Source organism: Fusarium oxysporum, chromosome 9 (genome assembly GCF_000149955.1).
Source record: "Fusarium oxysporum f. sp. lycopersici 4287 chromosome 9, whole genome shotgun sequence".
Classification (NCBI taxonomy): domain Eukaryota; kingdom Fungi; phylum Ascomycota; class Sordariomycetes; order Hypocreales; family Nectriaceae; genus Fusarium; species Fusarium oxysporum.
In genome coordinates this window covers 683,129-699,418 of record NC_030994.1, presented here as the reverse complement: position 1 = coordinate 699,418, position 16,290 = coordinate 683,129, and the positions used below count along the sequence as shown (strand labels likewise).

The 16,290-nt window shown below is 46.3% G+C and overlaps 7 protein-coding genes across 7 annotated transcripts; 4 read left to right on the top strand and 3 right to left on the bottom strand.

Moving 5' to 3' along the window:
• Positions 1–37: 37 nt before the first annotated feature.
• On the top strand, positions 38–1,192 carry FOXG_09112 (thioredoxin). Its single transcript, XM_018388149.1, has 3 exons — positions 38–164; positions 216–320; positions 377–1,192. Exons 1-3 carry the CDS (start codon positions 142–144, stop codon positions 564–566), a joined length of 318 nt encoding a protein of 105 aa, XP_018246159.1. The 5' UTR covers positions 38–141; the 3' UTR covers positions 567–1,192.
• On the bottom strand, positions 855–3,100 carry FOXG_09111 (uncharacterized protein; the record flags this gene model as incomplete). The annotated part of the gene is made up of 7 exons (XM_018388148.1): positions 855–897; positions 955–1,059; positions 1,128–1,178; positions 1,476–1,609; positions 1,669–1,701; positions 1,961–2,281; positions 2,615–3,100. 7 exons carry the CDS (start codon positions 3,098–3,100, stop codon positions 855–857), a joined length of 1,173 nt encoding a protein of 390 aa, XP_018246158.1.
• Positions 3,101–4,023: 923 nt separating this feature from the next.
• FOXG_09110 (uncharacterized protein) lies at positions 4,024–5,392 on the top strand. The gene is made up of 2 exons (XM_018388147.1): positions 4,024–4,783; positions 4,851–5,392. Exons 1-2 carry the CDS (start codon positions 4,123–4,125, stop codon positions 5,264–5,266), a joined length of 1,077 nt encoding a protein of 358 aa, XP_018246157.1. The 5' UTR covers positions 4,024–4,122; the 3' UTR covers positions 5,267–5,392.
• A 663-nt stretch (positions 5,393–6,055) lies between these two features.
• On the top strand, positions 6,056–7,108 carry FOXG_09109 (uncharacterized protein; the record flags this gene model as incomplete). The annotated part of the gene is made up of 1 exon (XM_018388146.1): positions 6,056–7,108. One exon carries the CDS (start codon positions 6,056–6,058, stop codon positions 7,106–7,108), a length of 1,053 nt encoding a protein of 350 aa, XP_018246156.1.
• Positions 7,061–8,538, bottom strand: FOXG_09108 (uncharacterized protein). The gene is made up of 2 exons (XM_018388145.1): positions 7,180–8,538; positions 7,061–7,118 (listed from the first exon to the last, which is right to left on the bottom strand). The coding sequence occupies exon 1, from the start codon at positions 8,459–8,461 to the stop codon at positions 7,262–7,264; it is 1,200 nt and encodes a 399-aa protein (XP_018246155.1). The 5' UTR covers positions 8,462–8,538; the 3' UTR covers positions 7,061–7,118; positions 7,180–7,261.
• A 1,325-nt stretch (positions 8,539–9,863) lies between these two features.
• Positions 9,864–10,729, top strand: FOXG_09107 (uncharacterized protein). Its single transcript, XM_018388144.1, has 2 exons — positions 9,864–10,194; positions 10,246–10,729. Exons 1-2 carry the CDS (start codon positions 10,066–10,068, stop codon positions 10,417–10,419), a joined length of 303 nt encoding a protein of 100 aa, XP_018246154.1. The 5' UTR covers positions 9,864–10,065; the 3' UTR covers positions 10,420–10,729.
• On the bottom strand, positions 10,641–12,434 carry FOXG_09106 (uncharacterized protein). The gene is made up of 4 exons (XM_018388143.1): positions 12,030–12,434; positions 11,835–11,953; positions 11,504–11,801; positions 10,641–11,457 (listed from the first exon to the last, which is right to left on the bottom strand). Exons 1-4 carry the CDS (start codon positions 12,382–12,384, stop codon positions 10,712–10,714), a joined length of 1,518 nt encoding a protein of 505 aa, XP_018246153.1. The 5' UTR covers positions 12,385–12,434; the 3' UTR covers positions 10,641–10,711.
• Positions 12,435–16,290: the final 3,856 nt, after the last annotated feature.

The following is a 16,290-nucleotide window of genomic DNA, read 5'->3' as shown; positions in this document are numbered from 1 at the left end:
AAGCCCGATGAGCCAATCAGACTATGACGCGTCCTGACGTGAGGGGAAACATGGCACAGTATATAATGCCCGAAACCCTCGAGGTTCTCAGACTTTCAAAGCTATCATATTCAGCAAACACCATTGCAAGACCATCTCAAAATGACAGTCCACGAAGTCAAGAAGTAAGTATTGTAATCTCTCAATCTTCAAAAGTCAAGCTAACCAGTGTACAGCCTCTCCGAGTTCAGGGATACCCTTGAAAAGAACACAGTGGTCCTTGTAGACTTCTGGGCCCCATGGTGCGGACCATGCCGATTCATCAGCCCCGTCGTAGAGAAGTAAGTCCCGCCGGTCAACGTGCATATGTACAACTTGGCTTACTCCTTACTACCAGGTTGTCGGAAGCAACTGAATCGATCTACTTTGTCAAGGTCAACGTTGACGAGGCTGAGGATATTTCTCAAGAGTACGGCATCCGAGCGATGCCTACCTTCATGCTCTTCAAGGATGGCGAGAAGGCTGATGAGGTTGTGGGAGCAGACCCTTCTAAGTTGGAGAAGCTTGTGCAACAGTACAAGAGCTAGATGCCATTTGGAATCAGTGTTTTGTCTATGTTAGACAGAATATGGTTCGGCATAGTATTGATCATCACCTGAGCCGGAAACCGCAGAGACTTTGAACTTCATGTGACACAAAAGTTTGTTGCTTAACGGTATCCATGTCCCTCTCGACATGCTTCTTCAACAACTCCTCTATGGTATTAAGGAATCCTGTATGGACCTCGTCACACTTCGTGCCATCCTTATACATCACGGTAATAGGCAATGTCTGGATACCCAGCTCGTCAGAAACCTCTCTAACCGCATCAATGTCTAACAGAAGTAGACTGATGAGTATCTCGATGAATCAGAGTGTCTGTCAATTTCGTCAGGCTAGTCTATAGATGCCAAAACCTGAGTACTTTGATCTTACTTTTCGATGACGGGACTTATCAATTGACAAGGTCCGCTCCATGTAGCCCAGAAGTCAACAAGGACTAATGGATGCTTCTCAAGGGCGTCTTTGAACTCCTCCATTCTTTATATGTGTGAGTGTTTGGCTATGATATGAATATTGATGAGAGAAAGAACCAAGGGTTGACTTACGAATGGATCTCGTGGACGACCATCTTGACCTTCTTTTGTTTAACGTGATATCTGGTAATGCTTCAATACTATCTATGCGTAGTGTTGGCCAGCATTGGTTTATCAGCTTTCTGAAGCCAGATTCCATGCTGATTTCTATTTCAACATTGAACACGAGTGTGAAACCTCGGGTTAAGAAGCCACGTAATGGTCACACCATAGCTCGTGTACTGTACATGTTTCCTAACTGTAATACCTCGGTCAATATTGAAAGACCCTGTGACTATTGTGTAACTTTATTATGGTCGCATAAAGAGCCTCAACATTGCCAAGGGTCATGGGATTAGCCCGTTCTTTTGCACAACATACACCATGAATTTGAGCCACGAGGTACGGCAATCATGAAAGGGGAGTAGAGATACGGTTGGGTTGAGAAGGGCACGGAGGCCGTTGTAGAAGGATAACTTGAGGATGAAAAGCTCGTCTTGCAGGGAATTACAGACCTAGGTTTTTTATTTCGGCAGTAACAAGCATCGTCTTAGATCTATGGCCGAGAGCTTACAATCACTATACAGAGTTTAGTGTGCTTTTGAGACTACCGAGACGACGCAGTTGTAGCAGTATGACATTGTAATTCAACTGGTTTTATATAGACTGAATGAAGCAGTCTTTCTGAGTCGCCTTCGCTATTTGTGATCTGCTTCAGTGACCCTGAGTATCAGACTTTGGTCATGGAACACCATATAACTCTCCGACTTCATCGCCACTTCAGGCTCAACGAGCTGAAAATCAAAAACCCGAAGAAGCTGAATTCTGTTAGTAAGATCAACCAAAATGAGGTTTCAATTACATACCTCAAAAATAACCTTGTTCAGTTCCATGAACGCAATAGGCTTTCCAGCACACATCCATCGTCCGTAACCAAACACAATCTCGACATCCCGCTTCATCTGAGCACTGGTCTCTTTATCGACTTCGAGATATCTCTCTGGCCGAAAGACTTGTGGATCAGGTCCGAAGAGTGCTTCGGAGCGTAGCAGGGAGGATGCATTGATGCCGATTGATGTACCAGCTGGGATATACTTTCCATGCATTGTTTCTCCGCCGGCTGGAACGTCTTTGAAGAACATTCCCAATGTAGCTGGACGAATTCGGATGCCTTCGTAGATTACTGCCTGTTTGGCCAAAGTTAGCTTGTTTATATGTAGTTCAAGGCCTAGCGAACCTGGAGGTAAGATAATTGCCGAGACTCGACATCTGTGATTGGGCTCGAAGCTCGACCTTCAGATATCGCCTCCGTGATCTCTTGTCTAAGGCGCTGATATATGTGAGGCGAGGCGACAATGTAGAGAAGGATAACCCGTATCACCGTGGCAGTGGTTTCTGATCCTGCTACGAACATGAATAAAGATTCAGCCTGGCACTCCTCCAGTCTTAAACCATGTCTCTTGAACGAGCCCTTTTGCCAAGTAAGTATACGATTTCCGCACGCCACAAGAAAAACCCACCAGCATATCATGCTGCTCATCGGCTTCAGGAGCATATCGCTCGCGTACAATGGTATTCGCGACCTTCATCAGCGGGCCAATCCCCTTGGTATCATTCTCAGTCGGCCCAAACAGCTTCAGAAACATAGGCGAAAAGATCAAGTTTCTCAGCCATGGAATATCTGTTGCAAGAGTCATGACCAACATATGTTCATTGAGCGCCTTGACGATCCCGTGAAAGTCAGAGTCGGCTTTGAGATAGCCGAATTCTTGGCCAAGAGACAGGTTGGATATGACATCGAGTGCAAAAAGGCGTGTTACTCTGGTTCCTTCCATCGGACGATAATCTCCTTGGGCAGACGTGTATTTCTCCTTGATTAACTGAATCAAACTGCCGATCTGTCTGTTGACTACGGCTTCGAGATTGGGAGCGTCGCGTCCACTGTACGCTGGAGATAGCTTCGCCTTGACCCGATCGTGTTGGGCTGGGTCTGTTATCTGGAACATGGGGTCGTGATACGGATTGAATTTGCCGCCGAGATACCAGTTTCCTTTGGTATACGTATTTCGAGTACTTGAAACTTTTCGAATCAAGTCTGGGTCATCGACCAGGACCTCATTTGGACCAACTCTGACAATGGGTCCATAGCTTCGATTGAGGTTGACCAAGTGATCATGCTGTGTGCCGGTGATGGTGATGTAAGCTACCCATAGGTATGATAATTTTCCGAAGAAAGGACCCGGTATATGTCGAAGACGATACCAAGAGATAGCCGAAGATAGAAGAAGCCAAGTAAAGAGAGCAACAATAAAGTACGGAAGCCATGTAAGGCCCCTTTCAAAGAATGGTGAAGCCATGCTGGTCTGCTCAAGATCGAAACAACAACAACAACAAACAAACAAACAAACAAAACAAACAGAACTGCTCGGGAATATATAAAAAACATCATCTCAATCCCATTTTACTTTTGCTATCGGGCATATGAGATGGCCGTCTTGGCAATCGCAGCTGAAAAAGAAAAAGACATGATTGGTAAATTTACGACGACTGTGTAACCCTAATCAAAGACATGCAGCATGATTACGTGGTTTTCCTTGATTAAAGGGTCAGAAACAAGCCACGGGACATGTGAGATGATATCAATGTCTTGGAAAAAGGAAACACGTCTAGATACGGCGTTTCGTTATCCTCCATAATTGGTGGACGTTGTTGAAGGTTGCTTAAAGTGCATCGTCGGGTTACCGAACATGAAGGATTAGACTAGACTTGATTAACCAATCAGAATAGCTCGGATGGACCTTCAAATCTACCGCGAAGCAGCGCACGTCATCAGAGGTTGGTGGCTGCTCAATAACGATCACTTCCTTTTAAAGAAGGTTGCTTTACATAACCGAGTTGTTTCCATAATTTATGCAACATTATCATCCTACAGCCGAAGCACATCATATCTTCATTTCGGGCTCAAGAAGAACGTCCGGCAAAGGCGGGGTTGATACGACGTTGAGATATCAAGACATATAAACTCAACATGTCCGACGGTCGCTATGGCTCTCAAAGTGAGAATAAAAAGCCTCAAGTGCCCAATATGAGCGTCGCAAACTCCAACGTTGTCGTGGTTGGCGGCGGTATCATCGGTGCCTCTATCGCTTGGCATCTCTCCTCCGAGACAAACGTGACCATCATCGCGGAAGATATCGGAGGAGTAGCTACTCCCAATTCATTCGCTTGGCTGAATGCTGCTTCATCGGATAAAAAGTTCTACTACGACTTTCGACTTAGGTCTCTTGAGCACTGGAGAGAGATTGAGAAAGCTGTTGAGAACTTACCCATTCATTGGGGAGGTACTACAAGCTGGGATAAATCGCCCCGAGAACTTGAGGAGGAGCAGAAGAACCTGACTGCTTGGGGATATGATGTTATCCGTGTTGACAAGACGGGGATATCGAAGCGAGAACCTCGTATTGAAGAGACGAAGCTTCCAGAATGGGGTCTTGGTTACGATCAAGAGGGAGCTCTGGAAGCTGAAAAGGCTGCTGAGTTACTGATCAACCTAGCAAAAGACAGCGGAGCCAAGGTTCTCGAGACCAAGGTTAAAGGCTTCACAAAGACCGATGGCGAAAGTTTAAGCAAGAAGGCAGTGAAAACAAGGACTAAAATGCTAGGAGAGGAACATTCCGATACGCTGACGAGTATGGCTAATCTGGCATGGACATATTGGCACCAGGGGCGATATAAGGAGGCAGAAGAGCTCTTGAGGCCTTCTCGTCAACACAAAACCGACCCCCAAGAAACTAATCAACGGTGTAATCAACGCTCCCGAACTACACATACGTCAAACACTCGACGGAGCCTTACTTTTCGGTTCAAGCTACGCTGGAGGCGACCTAGGCGACGATCCAGAAAAGACGGCACGTGAGCTCTTCGCCAAACTTCAAAAGTCAGTCATCGGCGGAGAAGAGCTTGAGTTCAGCCACTACACTATCGGACATAGAGTTTTGCCAGAAGATGGGCTACCGATTCTTGGAGAGACGGGGTTGGATGGGCTTAGTGTTGCTGTGATGCATTCTGGGGTGACGAATGGGGCTCTTGTTGGGAAGTTGTTGAGCAGGCAGATTCTCACTGGGGAGACGGATCCTATACTGGAGAATTTCCGACTAGATCGTTTTGCATAAATCTACCTTATTGACTAGAGGTAATCAACGTCTTGTCAATCAAAGTCGTCTCGCAGAAGTTGCATTATTTCGAAAGGACGACGATCATACTTAGGAAAAACTAGAACTAATGTTCGTATTGTACTGACTTTATTACGATCTGTTTGCTTTCAGTGCTGACGAACTACTCGCCGGGTGGAAATGGCTATCTATGGCACTACAGGGAGATAGAAAACCTGGGACCTTTTTCCTAAGTATTAAAGGACTTATATGTATTTAGTATAATTTGATATAAATTTAATAAGTCTTAGATTGGATTATTTTAGCACCTTCATCTAATATTAGAAGTTCTACTGCTCTCTGGGCCAATTAATTGATGTGAAAATATTGCCTTCTCGTGATCGGCCTGGATGTTTTCAGCTCTGAAATAAAGATGGCGGAGCAGTTGAGAAGCTTATGACTGCATGAAGGGCCAGCATCATGACTTTTTCTAATGATGAAGATTGCTCCTTCTCACCAAAGCAGCACGACTGCCAACCTTAGCTTACCTTTGTATTTTGATTTGGATGTTTTGGTAATCTTCATTCTACATTATCATCACCAAAACGGCTATAATTTATTCTTGATCACAACTCTCAGAACTATTCAGCATGGCTCAATTTGCGTAAGTTATCGAACCACCCGAAAGTTCCTTCTGACCGATCCTCTGCATCAAGAGCAGCCTATACCCCACCATACCATACTCTCTGTCAAGTAACCCTACAAATTGTTGAAAGACTTGACGAGCAGATTCCATCTAGAAGAACAACCATGACCGTCGATGTTCTAGATACCTTCCTTGGCGCCACATCGCCTGTGAAGCTCGTACAATTCATGACCGATTCGGGAAGCACTCAGGAAGCAGTGCTTAAACTTTACGACCGGCGTTACGGTGGGCATATTCGTCAATTTTATGGTACAGCCACAGTCCCTTCGCGAGCATCAGAAGATGCCTATCACTTATTCGTACGTCAAGGGAGAATACGCGTCTTTTCCCAAGTCTTGGGACAAACCTACAAAAGTGCTCCCGTCAGACCTCGTGCGGTCGATTTCTATATCAACCAACAGGGCCTCAGTATCATGCCTGATGGCATGGCAAGATTTGAAGCTGTTACTTGGTACGAGTATGACCAGCGCCTCAAGACCGAGTTTAGGGCATACAAACAGCTCGAACCAATGCAGGGAAATGAGATACCTCGCCTATACGCACATGTGCGTATTCCATTATCTGTTGTCGACCCAGACGTAGAAGGCGTGGGCACGGAATCGGAAGAATTCTTATGTGTTCATGGCCTTCTTCTGCAATATATTCCTGGCCTCAGACTCAGCCACTTGCCTACACCCGGGTTGGCCCAAATAATAGACAAGCCGGTGCACGACGCATTGGCGGAGCTAGTTCAACGCGCCGTCGATGCGATGTATGAGATCAACAAGTTCGGCATTCTTCTCAAGACGAACAGCAACGATGTTATATTGCAGCAAAGAAATAACGTCGCAGTCGACAGTCCCGAAAGGCCCTATATCATCGATTTCGCCGAGGCTGTGTTTAAAGAGGACTTGGTCGAGATTTGGATCAAGCAACGTGAAACAAATGACTTGGTAGCTACAGAAGATCCCCCTTGGCATATGGACATCGAATACTGGGTAGAGGCAAAGAGGAACAGCAACCCTGAAGCGCTTGCTCAAGACTTCAACATGTATCTTCTTCGGGTTGGAATCTCCGAAGTGCAATGTAAGACTCCTGATTATCAGGAGATCATTGCCCAACTCAGGCTTCGGTTTCAGAACGGGGAGCTTCAAAGCATTCAGACTCAAGGTGATTGAGAGGATGAAGCTGAGTTGCGAGGAAAGATGGAATCAGGTGTTGAAGCCTTGAAGGTGCTTGAGGCACTTACCTGGTGTACCGGGCCCGAGTCCCTTTCTAGTCACAGTACATAGACATGTTTCAACAAGGGTATTGCGTATAACCATTGTTTTTCAAGTAGTATATTGTCTCTTTTCTTTTCCATTGTAATCTACAAATCCTGCTGACAGCCCATCCCGACTGATCATGTAGCCGAACCTCTTTGGCTCCTCAAGCACCAGTGGCGGCATGTCTTTATTATTCTCAATCCTCACAAACTGATCCTGTTCCCTCCCCCAAAGATCCTTACCTTCTCTCACTGCAGCAGCGATCTTGTCTTTGTCTCTATACTCTTCACGATTCATCCACCGATGAGAAAAGCTCTCCATCTTGTTGAGAAACTGGTCTATTGTCGGGAAACAGCTGCTGCAATGCCAACCGGAGTTACTGAGCACACCCCTCTCGAGGAAGCGAAACGGACGGAAGCCTCCATCTCCATTACGAAGATTGGTGGGTTTGAGGGTTTGGTGTCCTTGGTAATAGGTCGCTTGGGGGTGCTGCCATTCTGGGCCGGTATGCAGAAATTGGAATGAATAGTAGTAGAATTTGGAAGAGAGTGTTAGGCGGCGAGGGAATTTGCAATATCGGAGGACGAGGAGGGTTTGTGGTCGGGGGATCTCATCGACGTCGGCCACGATGACAACGTCTCCCTTGTTTGGAGCTCTTGGTCCGACAAGACTGAGCATGACTTGGTCGAAGGGGGCGTCTCTTTGCAAGTCTTCGTAGTCCCAAGCACGATGCGGGTCGAAGCTTGATGGGAAAGTTAGTTCGTGATAGATTATCTTGTCATGATATCGACGAAATCTGTCCCAGTTCTCTTTGAGGATAAGGGGTTTCGAATTGGCTTGGAATGTCTTGGCTGACTCGACGATGATGAAGTAGTCGACGTAGTCGTATAATGCATTGAGGCGTATTTCAAGAAAGTCCAGCTCGTCGTTTATCATGAGCATATCGTAGACTTTGCGCTCGCCGGAGGGGCTTTTTGGTACGAAGGCTGAGTAGCCATAGGCGGAACAGAGATCATACGCAGCCCTGGAGGCATAGAGCTCTGGAGTCTTCCGGCCATCATCGGAAGTCGGGCTCAGAAGGTCTACCGTCTGGAGCGGCTCGGTAAATACTGCATGAGAACCGCGAAGAGGTCGGAACGTCCACCAGAGCAAGGAACAAATACCAATAACCAGAATACCTCTAGACACAGCTTTCGGTACCATGATTCTGACCTGAGCAAGAAAGATAGAGAGCGAAATGTGCCCAAGACAGATGGATTCTGACATGTCCCTTTGTTGCTGTTACCTAATCTGACTAGGGGCTGTTGGTCGCACACGGAAGTCGGCATCCATGGTTACATGTGATATCCTGCAACCAACAACATCTGATTACTACCTTATGATACAAGGAGTACATCCTGTATTGAGGGAGTTTTTATTGGTTAATGAAAAGTGAAACAAGGTAGCGCGCATAAGGGTACTTTTGTGCATCCTTTATGACGATCAACCAACTGCATAACCACGGTATTTCTTTGACTAATGGGTTGTTCGTCCACGCATGCTGGGGGAGACAAGAAAACTTAGGATCTCAATCCGAAAGGATAAAAACATTTGGGTAAGTTATTATAAGTTTAGGGGAGTCCTTTTATGAGTTTGTTCTAATATACTCTATCGAGGCCTGAAGCTTTCTTACTCCTTTAGGGTGTGGTCTGATCTAAATGGCGACCATTGACGAGTCCTGCAGTAAGAATGTGGGCAGATACAAGGTAGCGTCATGCCAGGTGATCGACCGGGCATATCCCGTCTTGGCCAGCGGGAGCTAAACAAGTGCCGATCCTAACCACAGAGCGAATCGGGGCTTTTTCTACGAGTAAGCATCAATGCAACAGCATCATTATATAGCGGGGGACGGAGTGACAACTGAAATTGGGTTACCAGTGCGCTTCATTAGAGGATACAGTCAGACAATCAAGTGAGGCCCGGGTGCCGGTCTTCAAAAGCTATGTCTGGAAGGGCAATCAAAAGGCCCCCAAGGATGTCTGACACAGGTACAGTCCGAGATACCCAATCGCCGATTGCCCCGGCGCAGGACCTTTTGTTATGCATAATCCTGGAGTGAGCCAGTGATAACTTTGTTAGCAGGGGTCTCAGCCCTGTCGCCGTTCAGCTTACCTGCGGCCCATACGAATGTAACTCTTCAGTAGGGATGCCGGAAGAGGGGCTGGCCGAGCGCTGGTCTCTTCAGAGCAAGTTCTTCGAATTTATGACGAAGTCGAAAAGGTCAACTTGGAGAGCGTGAGATCTTTCTTAGCTGACATGTGGGTGTCTTGAGCTTTAAGTGAGGCTAGTAGAGTCTCAAACTGCCCTATAACATTGATACTACTCGAGCGTGAACTGCAACGCTTAACAAAGGTTTCCATCCGCTTTGGAAGTGTGAACGAGCTATTCCCATGGCAATATAGTTACCCCCACTTAAAGAAATAAAACCGAGATCCGTATGATGCTCTACTTCCACGGATCATCGGTGCTTAAAATCTGATGTACATCTGCTCAAGACGCGTTGAGGCTGACCAACACGAAGTGGCCCCCAGTCTTGAACATCAGATGCTTCTCAATGACGTTGTGAGATGAATCCTTCCTTATGGTCACAGCCAGGAATGCCTCCGAGCATGATGTGAGGAACAGAGATGAAAGATATACCTAATTTGAGAACTTCACTTGTCAGAAACAGCCTGCCACCATGTGATTTCCAAGTGCCAATAATCTACATCATGGTGACAATCAATCTCCTCTTCAGTTATAAAAGCTCCCAGTAGTCTCAATTTTTCAAGAGATTCCCACAAGCCTCTCACCTCTTCAGTAACCACTTCATCAAACCCAACACCCTCAAAATGAAGACTGTCTTTTTCAACATCGCCGCTCTGGCCCTCACCATCTCTGGCGTCTTTGCCAATCCCGCCCCTAACGGAATGGCAGTTGACATCTCCGAGCGCGACGGCGTTCTTGAAGTCCGCGAAGTTGTAAGTTTCCTCCACCTTCTGAGAAAGTGATTATGATATTGACTCGCAAAGCCCCGTGCCGAGGCTGGCATTCAGTGCAGGGAGTGTGTTCATCTTGGTGGTCGCTGCACTATTGGCGATGGAAGCTGCTATGCTTCTGAGCATGCTAGCTGTCGCTGGTGTGGCAATAACTGCAAGTCTCGATGTATTGGTGATGGACAGACTTGTGAGCAGTGGTGTCTCTAGGTCATCGCAGACAGGTTGGTAAAGACTTGTCTTTAAGCTCAATTTACAGACACGGACGAGTAGTGAGTCAAGGAGAACAGTATCAACACTCTTTCATTGTAACAGAAACTTGGAAACGGGCTAGCTAGCTTAGTACATTCGCTTTATTGAAGCTATTGTTACATATCTCATCACATTAGTTACTTATGATCCTGATATTCGACTTATAATACCTTCTTCCAATGGGTCAAAAGCAAAAAGTTCCGAGGTGCTTATAGGATACTTATGCAACTGCAATAGAATAATCATAACCCTATGCCTGACCTGGCTGAGCGATACTGCAAACTAAGCCCTTCGATATTCTGGTGCTGCATGATTCTCGCTTCTGCCTTATATTCTTCTGACTCTGATCAAGCTCTTTTAAGACCTGATCGAGTCCAATATCCTTTCTATCCGTCATAACGGGAACCATCTTTCCATCCCGTTTCCTGAAACAACCGTTTACTAAGACAGCCTCAATATCGCGGGCCTCACTGTACGTCACAATCGCTGCGACTGGTTCCTCCCTCGCTGATGCCCCAAATGCTAACGATTGATCTCTTGAGAACACCAAAATATCCGCTCGTTTACCAACGGCAATAGATCCTATCTCACTCTCCAAGCCCACAGCCCTCGCAGCTTCAATAGTCGCTTTGTTAAAGACACCGTGACTCGTATGATCAAACATATCAACCTTTTGACCCTTTTCTTTAAGCTCAAGCGTCTTTTGTAGGCGGGAGAAAAGGAGCGCAGTACGAGCTGCTTGCATAAGAGATGAGGATGTGAGGCAATGACAATCTGCGCCCAGGGCGGTGATGAGTCCTGGTTCGAATAAGAGATGCCAGCCCATCGAGCCTTGAGCTTCTGTAGCTGGTGTGCAAGCTAGTGGGACGCGGTGTTTCTTAAGGATGCTGAAGTCTCCGTCGTCCATGTAGTTGCCGTGGGAGATGACAATAGTGTAGTCGTCTTCTGGGGCGGGGAACAGAGAGTACTTTTCAAGAGCCTTTGGTACAGAGGGTCCTATTTTGTCAGATTTTTGCTACATGATTGGACGCTTCTGACTTACCGAAATTGCCGCTGTGTGATGTAATAAGCTTAATACCAGCTTTGAGCGCTCGACGGAATAACCTTTCGACTTCCTGCTGTGGCATATGATGTCCATCAAACGAAAGGCCAACGTTGACACAACCGTTCCCAAAAGGACCTCTTTGGGCTAGGTCCTCAACATGTTTAATGAAGGGTTCAGAAATAGACATAGCATTCGGGACACATGATTTGGTGTCCCATTTCTTGAGATTTAGAAATGTTTCTCCGTATGCGAATACTCCTCGGATACCGGAGTCTGAAAATGCAGATATAGCGCACTCGGCTACTTCATGTTAGTATTGATAGAGTACTGAAGGGTTCATAGACATGCAGTGTTCGGGAGATGTGCAGCCGTGGCAATGGTCGAGCACGAATGTTATTCCGGCGTCGATGGCTTCAAGACAACCAGCCAATTGGCCCCAGTATATATCTCGAGGGGTATAATTGAAAGACTGTAAAAGATCTAAAAGGTCAGCTACCTCTTTGGCAGTTGAATATGTACTGACCGTCCGAAAAGTACTCCAACCAGCAGTGGTCTGTACCATAACCTTTAAGCTGCGTCTGCCAAAGGTGGTGGTGTGTGTTGATAAACCCCGGGGGGCTAATTATCTTATTGGAGCAGTCGACAACTTCAGCATGCGGTGGAGGTTTGATAGATTTGCCGATTTCCTTGATAATGCCGTCTACTATCAAGATATCGGTGTTGTCAACGACTTGAACAGAATCTTGCTCCCCATGCTCTATGACCAAGCCATTCTGTAAAAGAATTGTGGTACTCTTTGCAGTCTGCGTTGACTGTCTTTTATTATGTCTCGATGGTTGTATTTGCTTCCAAAGCTGTGAAAGAAGTGATTGAGACATATTGATTGATGACTGAGCCTATAGAATAGCTGATTCTTTTCTACCAATTCTCCCCTTTCTTTAAATATCCAAGGCAATCAGTTAATTACCCCGTTCCCATTTTCAGCATGGATCAAGCTGTGGGTGTAAAGTTATTGGCAAACCAGACATTTCGCCAACTGCTTACTGCCGAACTAGATCTAGGGTTGCATCAACCTTGGCAAACAGTATTATGAGATGGTCTGTCAGCGGATGCAGCCATCTTCAAACGAGACGTGCGTTGCCAAGTTCGTGTTAGTTTAGCCAAGACGGGGTCTCGGTGCGTTGTACTTGGCGAAAGGCCGAGAATAGGCACGAGTGCCGACGTGTTTTTGCATGAGATGGGACTGTTTCATCGGGACTCGTGGTCAGCGAGTGCCGACTTCTCCCCACTTTGCTTCCCCAGATTTCATGTCGATCGAGAAGGATTCTGATGAACTGTGGATCTGTCTCGTCCTGAAATGTATCGCGTGTCCGTATCCTGACTTGGCAGTGAAAAATAAGAGGTTTGACTGAGGTTCTGTTGGTTCGGGATGTGGGGGTTCAAGTATTTAGGATCGGGTAGCTCTAATGACAACTTGGTTTATAAGAAGAGCGTTCTGGACGCTGAGAAAGATGTCATCTAGTTAGCAAGTCACTTCCACCTCCAGAGATCGATTTTATCATGAAGGCCTTCGTTCTTCTTACTGTTGAAATGTCAACATCATGATCTTTGGAGGCTTGATCGCCGTACCTTCACTGTCCACTATCCCGTCGATCCACTTCCACAGCTCTGGTCTGCAATTGGCCCAGACGACAACAAACATCCAACAGGCACTGGAATCATAAATGCAACATCCAAGCTACAAAGAATTTATGAATGCTGCGAAACCTCCTGAGCAGTTGATTTATAAAAAGCATGAGATTTGGTAAATGCTCTCCCGATAACCTTATTTGATTGAGTTTCTTGCCGTTGCATCATCTCAAACAATGTTACCCCCTACTGCACCATTTTACGCAATGCAACTCCGATTCCGCGACTCTATTCGTGAGCCATATAAGAGTTTTTCCGAAAGTTAAAATATATCATTACCCTGCAAGGATAACATGTAGTTAATCACAGGACTCAAAAGACTTACTATGATGTGTTGGTGAGCATAGATCACCTTCGGAGAGTAAGAAAACTCAGAGTCCAAAAGAGGATGCCAAAAATCCTAGTCTAAAGGTCTCCTAAATATGGATTTAATTTCTCGAATGTATAATAAATTTACCTACATCCTTTTGACAGTTAGGATAGATGGCAAAGGTCGTTTAGCCTCCTAGGTATGCCAAGTTTCTTTCAATGGCAATTTTGATGTAGTTAATTCTAGGATCATGCTGGCCTGTATCTGCGAAGCTGGAGTCGAAGCTGCTTGGATTGTTCAGTAGAACTTATGCAAACTTCTACATACGCAATTGTCAGTGACAATCCGATTTAAAATTATGAACACGTGCTTCACTGCCTAACACAGGCAAGGTACCTAGGTATGATCGTGTCACTGATTCATGTTGCATAAGATATAAGCGGGCCTGTCTGTCACTGTCTGGAGCAACTTGTGTTCAAACTTCCTCGCCTTTTCATCCCGCATCAAGCAAACTACGACATGCCATCTCCATCATCAAAAACAACGTTCGCAATGGATCACCTCCCCAACGAGATCCTGAGCCATATCTTCAGCTATCTTCTTACTGAAAGAGAAAAGCATCGTCTGCGCGACGACTGGATTGATCATATCTTGCCCGTCCGCCTCGTCTGTCACCGATGGAATGATCTCGGGACCGCCCATCTCTTCCGAACAGTCACGCTCTAGCAGAGTGAGGACACGATCGAAGACGACTTTGATTCCTGGCAGGGTTCAAATCCACGACACTCCACGACACATTTGTGAATATGGCGTGGATATGGATGCTGACTAATAATTTCGATGTGGAATGGGTGGAAATGGATCCATTATGGAAATGGATCCATATTGTGGAATTCGTGGAATGGAAACCTACTTCGTCCAACAATGGTAATTAATGGGTCCCGCCCGCCCTCGGTGACGTCAATGTTTTTGTCATTGGTCCATTAAAATCCGCCGTTGCTTGACGCAAAGGCAACACACCCACCGACGTTCCTGTTTCTTGTTATGCTGGATATTCGTAGCCGAACCGATATACCTATAGACGCGCCTTGCCGTCTCTCTCCGTCAAGATCCAGCTTTTGTAGAGCTGAAAGAGCCGTTGATTGTCCTCTTCTGTTCGTTCTGGAACGGATGTGGTTGACTTGGTAGGATGGGGAGTGGCCATTTCGATTTGGGGTAGTAACGCGAGTAACAGTGAAGCCCCCAGAATGGACTCATTGTGTACGGAGGAAAATGGGGTGGCAAATCGATGTTGTGTTGTTGTGGGTGATAGAAAGTACTTAGGATATGCGGGATTTCACAAGGAAATCAAGGTATTTTCGAACCCCACCTAAAATATTCCACGATTTCCACATGTGGAACATGTGGAAGGGGCTTCGTGGCGTGGATATGGAAATGCTGAAGCCCACGTGGAATGGAATGGAATGGATATGGATCCACATTATGGATCCATATGTGGATTTCGTGGTATGGATTTGAACCCTGATTCCTGGCATCAACTTCTGGAGACAGACTCTATCAGAAAAGCCGTGCGACGCGTAGCTATCGAACCCGCACCGTGGGATTGTCCCAAATACAGCCAAGTGTACTCCAACTGCCAGGGTTGTGATGAAGCGGTATGCACGATTCATAGCCTTCCTGCAGGCTCGCGGGTCGATATGGGCAGTATTGTTGGCCTTGCAACAAATTCATCATAACTAGACATTTTAGCAATGTCGACAATGCCATTGGTTAGTAAGAGCGATACCTGAGGTCCTCCCAAGAGCCAGCAGAGACACGCCGGATAACACTTGAGCTTATATCAGAAGCACTGCGGGATCGTGGGTCCCGTCCCGAGACCAGCACCATCCGAGAGCTAGTCTTGTCCAATCTTTAGGATACGCCACTGCCGAAAGATCTGACCCATAATTTGTTGCGAAACATCGACCGACTACACATGTACTTCACTTACGCTTATGATGATAGAGAGAACTTCATATTTTCACCATATATTCAATAGACACTGTTGCCTTCAGTCGCCGAACGACTGGTCGAGCTGACGCTTGCCGGTTGGCTCTGGGTGCTATCCCTGTCGAATTCAATGGCAAAGGTCTATCATTTCCACGGCTGAAGCGACTGAAGCTGGATCATTATATTATCCTTCGACAAGATCAGTTTGACTGGGTTCTTGAACAGCGTTCCCTTATTGATCTTCAGCTCTACAATTGCAAAATTGCGACACATTGTGTTGTGCACCAGCATGATTTTTAATACTGGGGCGTCAACCTAAGTGGCTGGAAGAAACTGGCAGACAGCTACGAAGAAATGCATCACCCAAACCTTAGTTCCATGCTGAATACGCCACATTTTGGAGAAATCCGACCTGGTTGGTACATGAGTGACCTACGATGGTCAAACATGTTCGATCGCGTTCACCAACATTTGCCCCTGTTGCAGAACTTCACTTTCGAAGGGGCAGGCTGCGGAGCTTTCTTGGAACACTATTCAGGTCGCCCGGGCACTGACGGTATGGCTGGAAGTTATATCACCTAGGGTGATGGATTCTGGGCCACGATGTGGTATAGGCCCTTAAGGGAGCATTTGCGGAAACCAACTTGTTTTTTTGACGACGACATGCCAGGAATCTCAGTGGGTTTGTACACGCGTACTAAAGAAGCTGATCGACAGGCATTAGAGAAGCTGATGGAAGCGACACGCCAGCCACGTAATGGAAAACAGTGCGCTCTTGAGGGAAGGTCAATTGTAA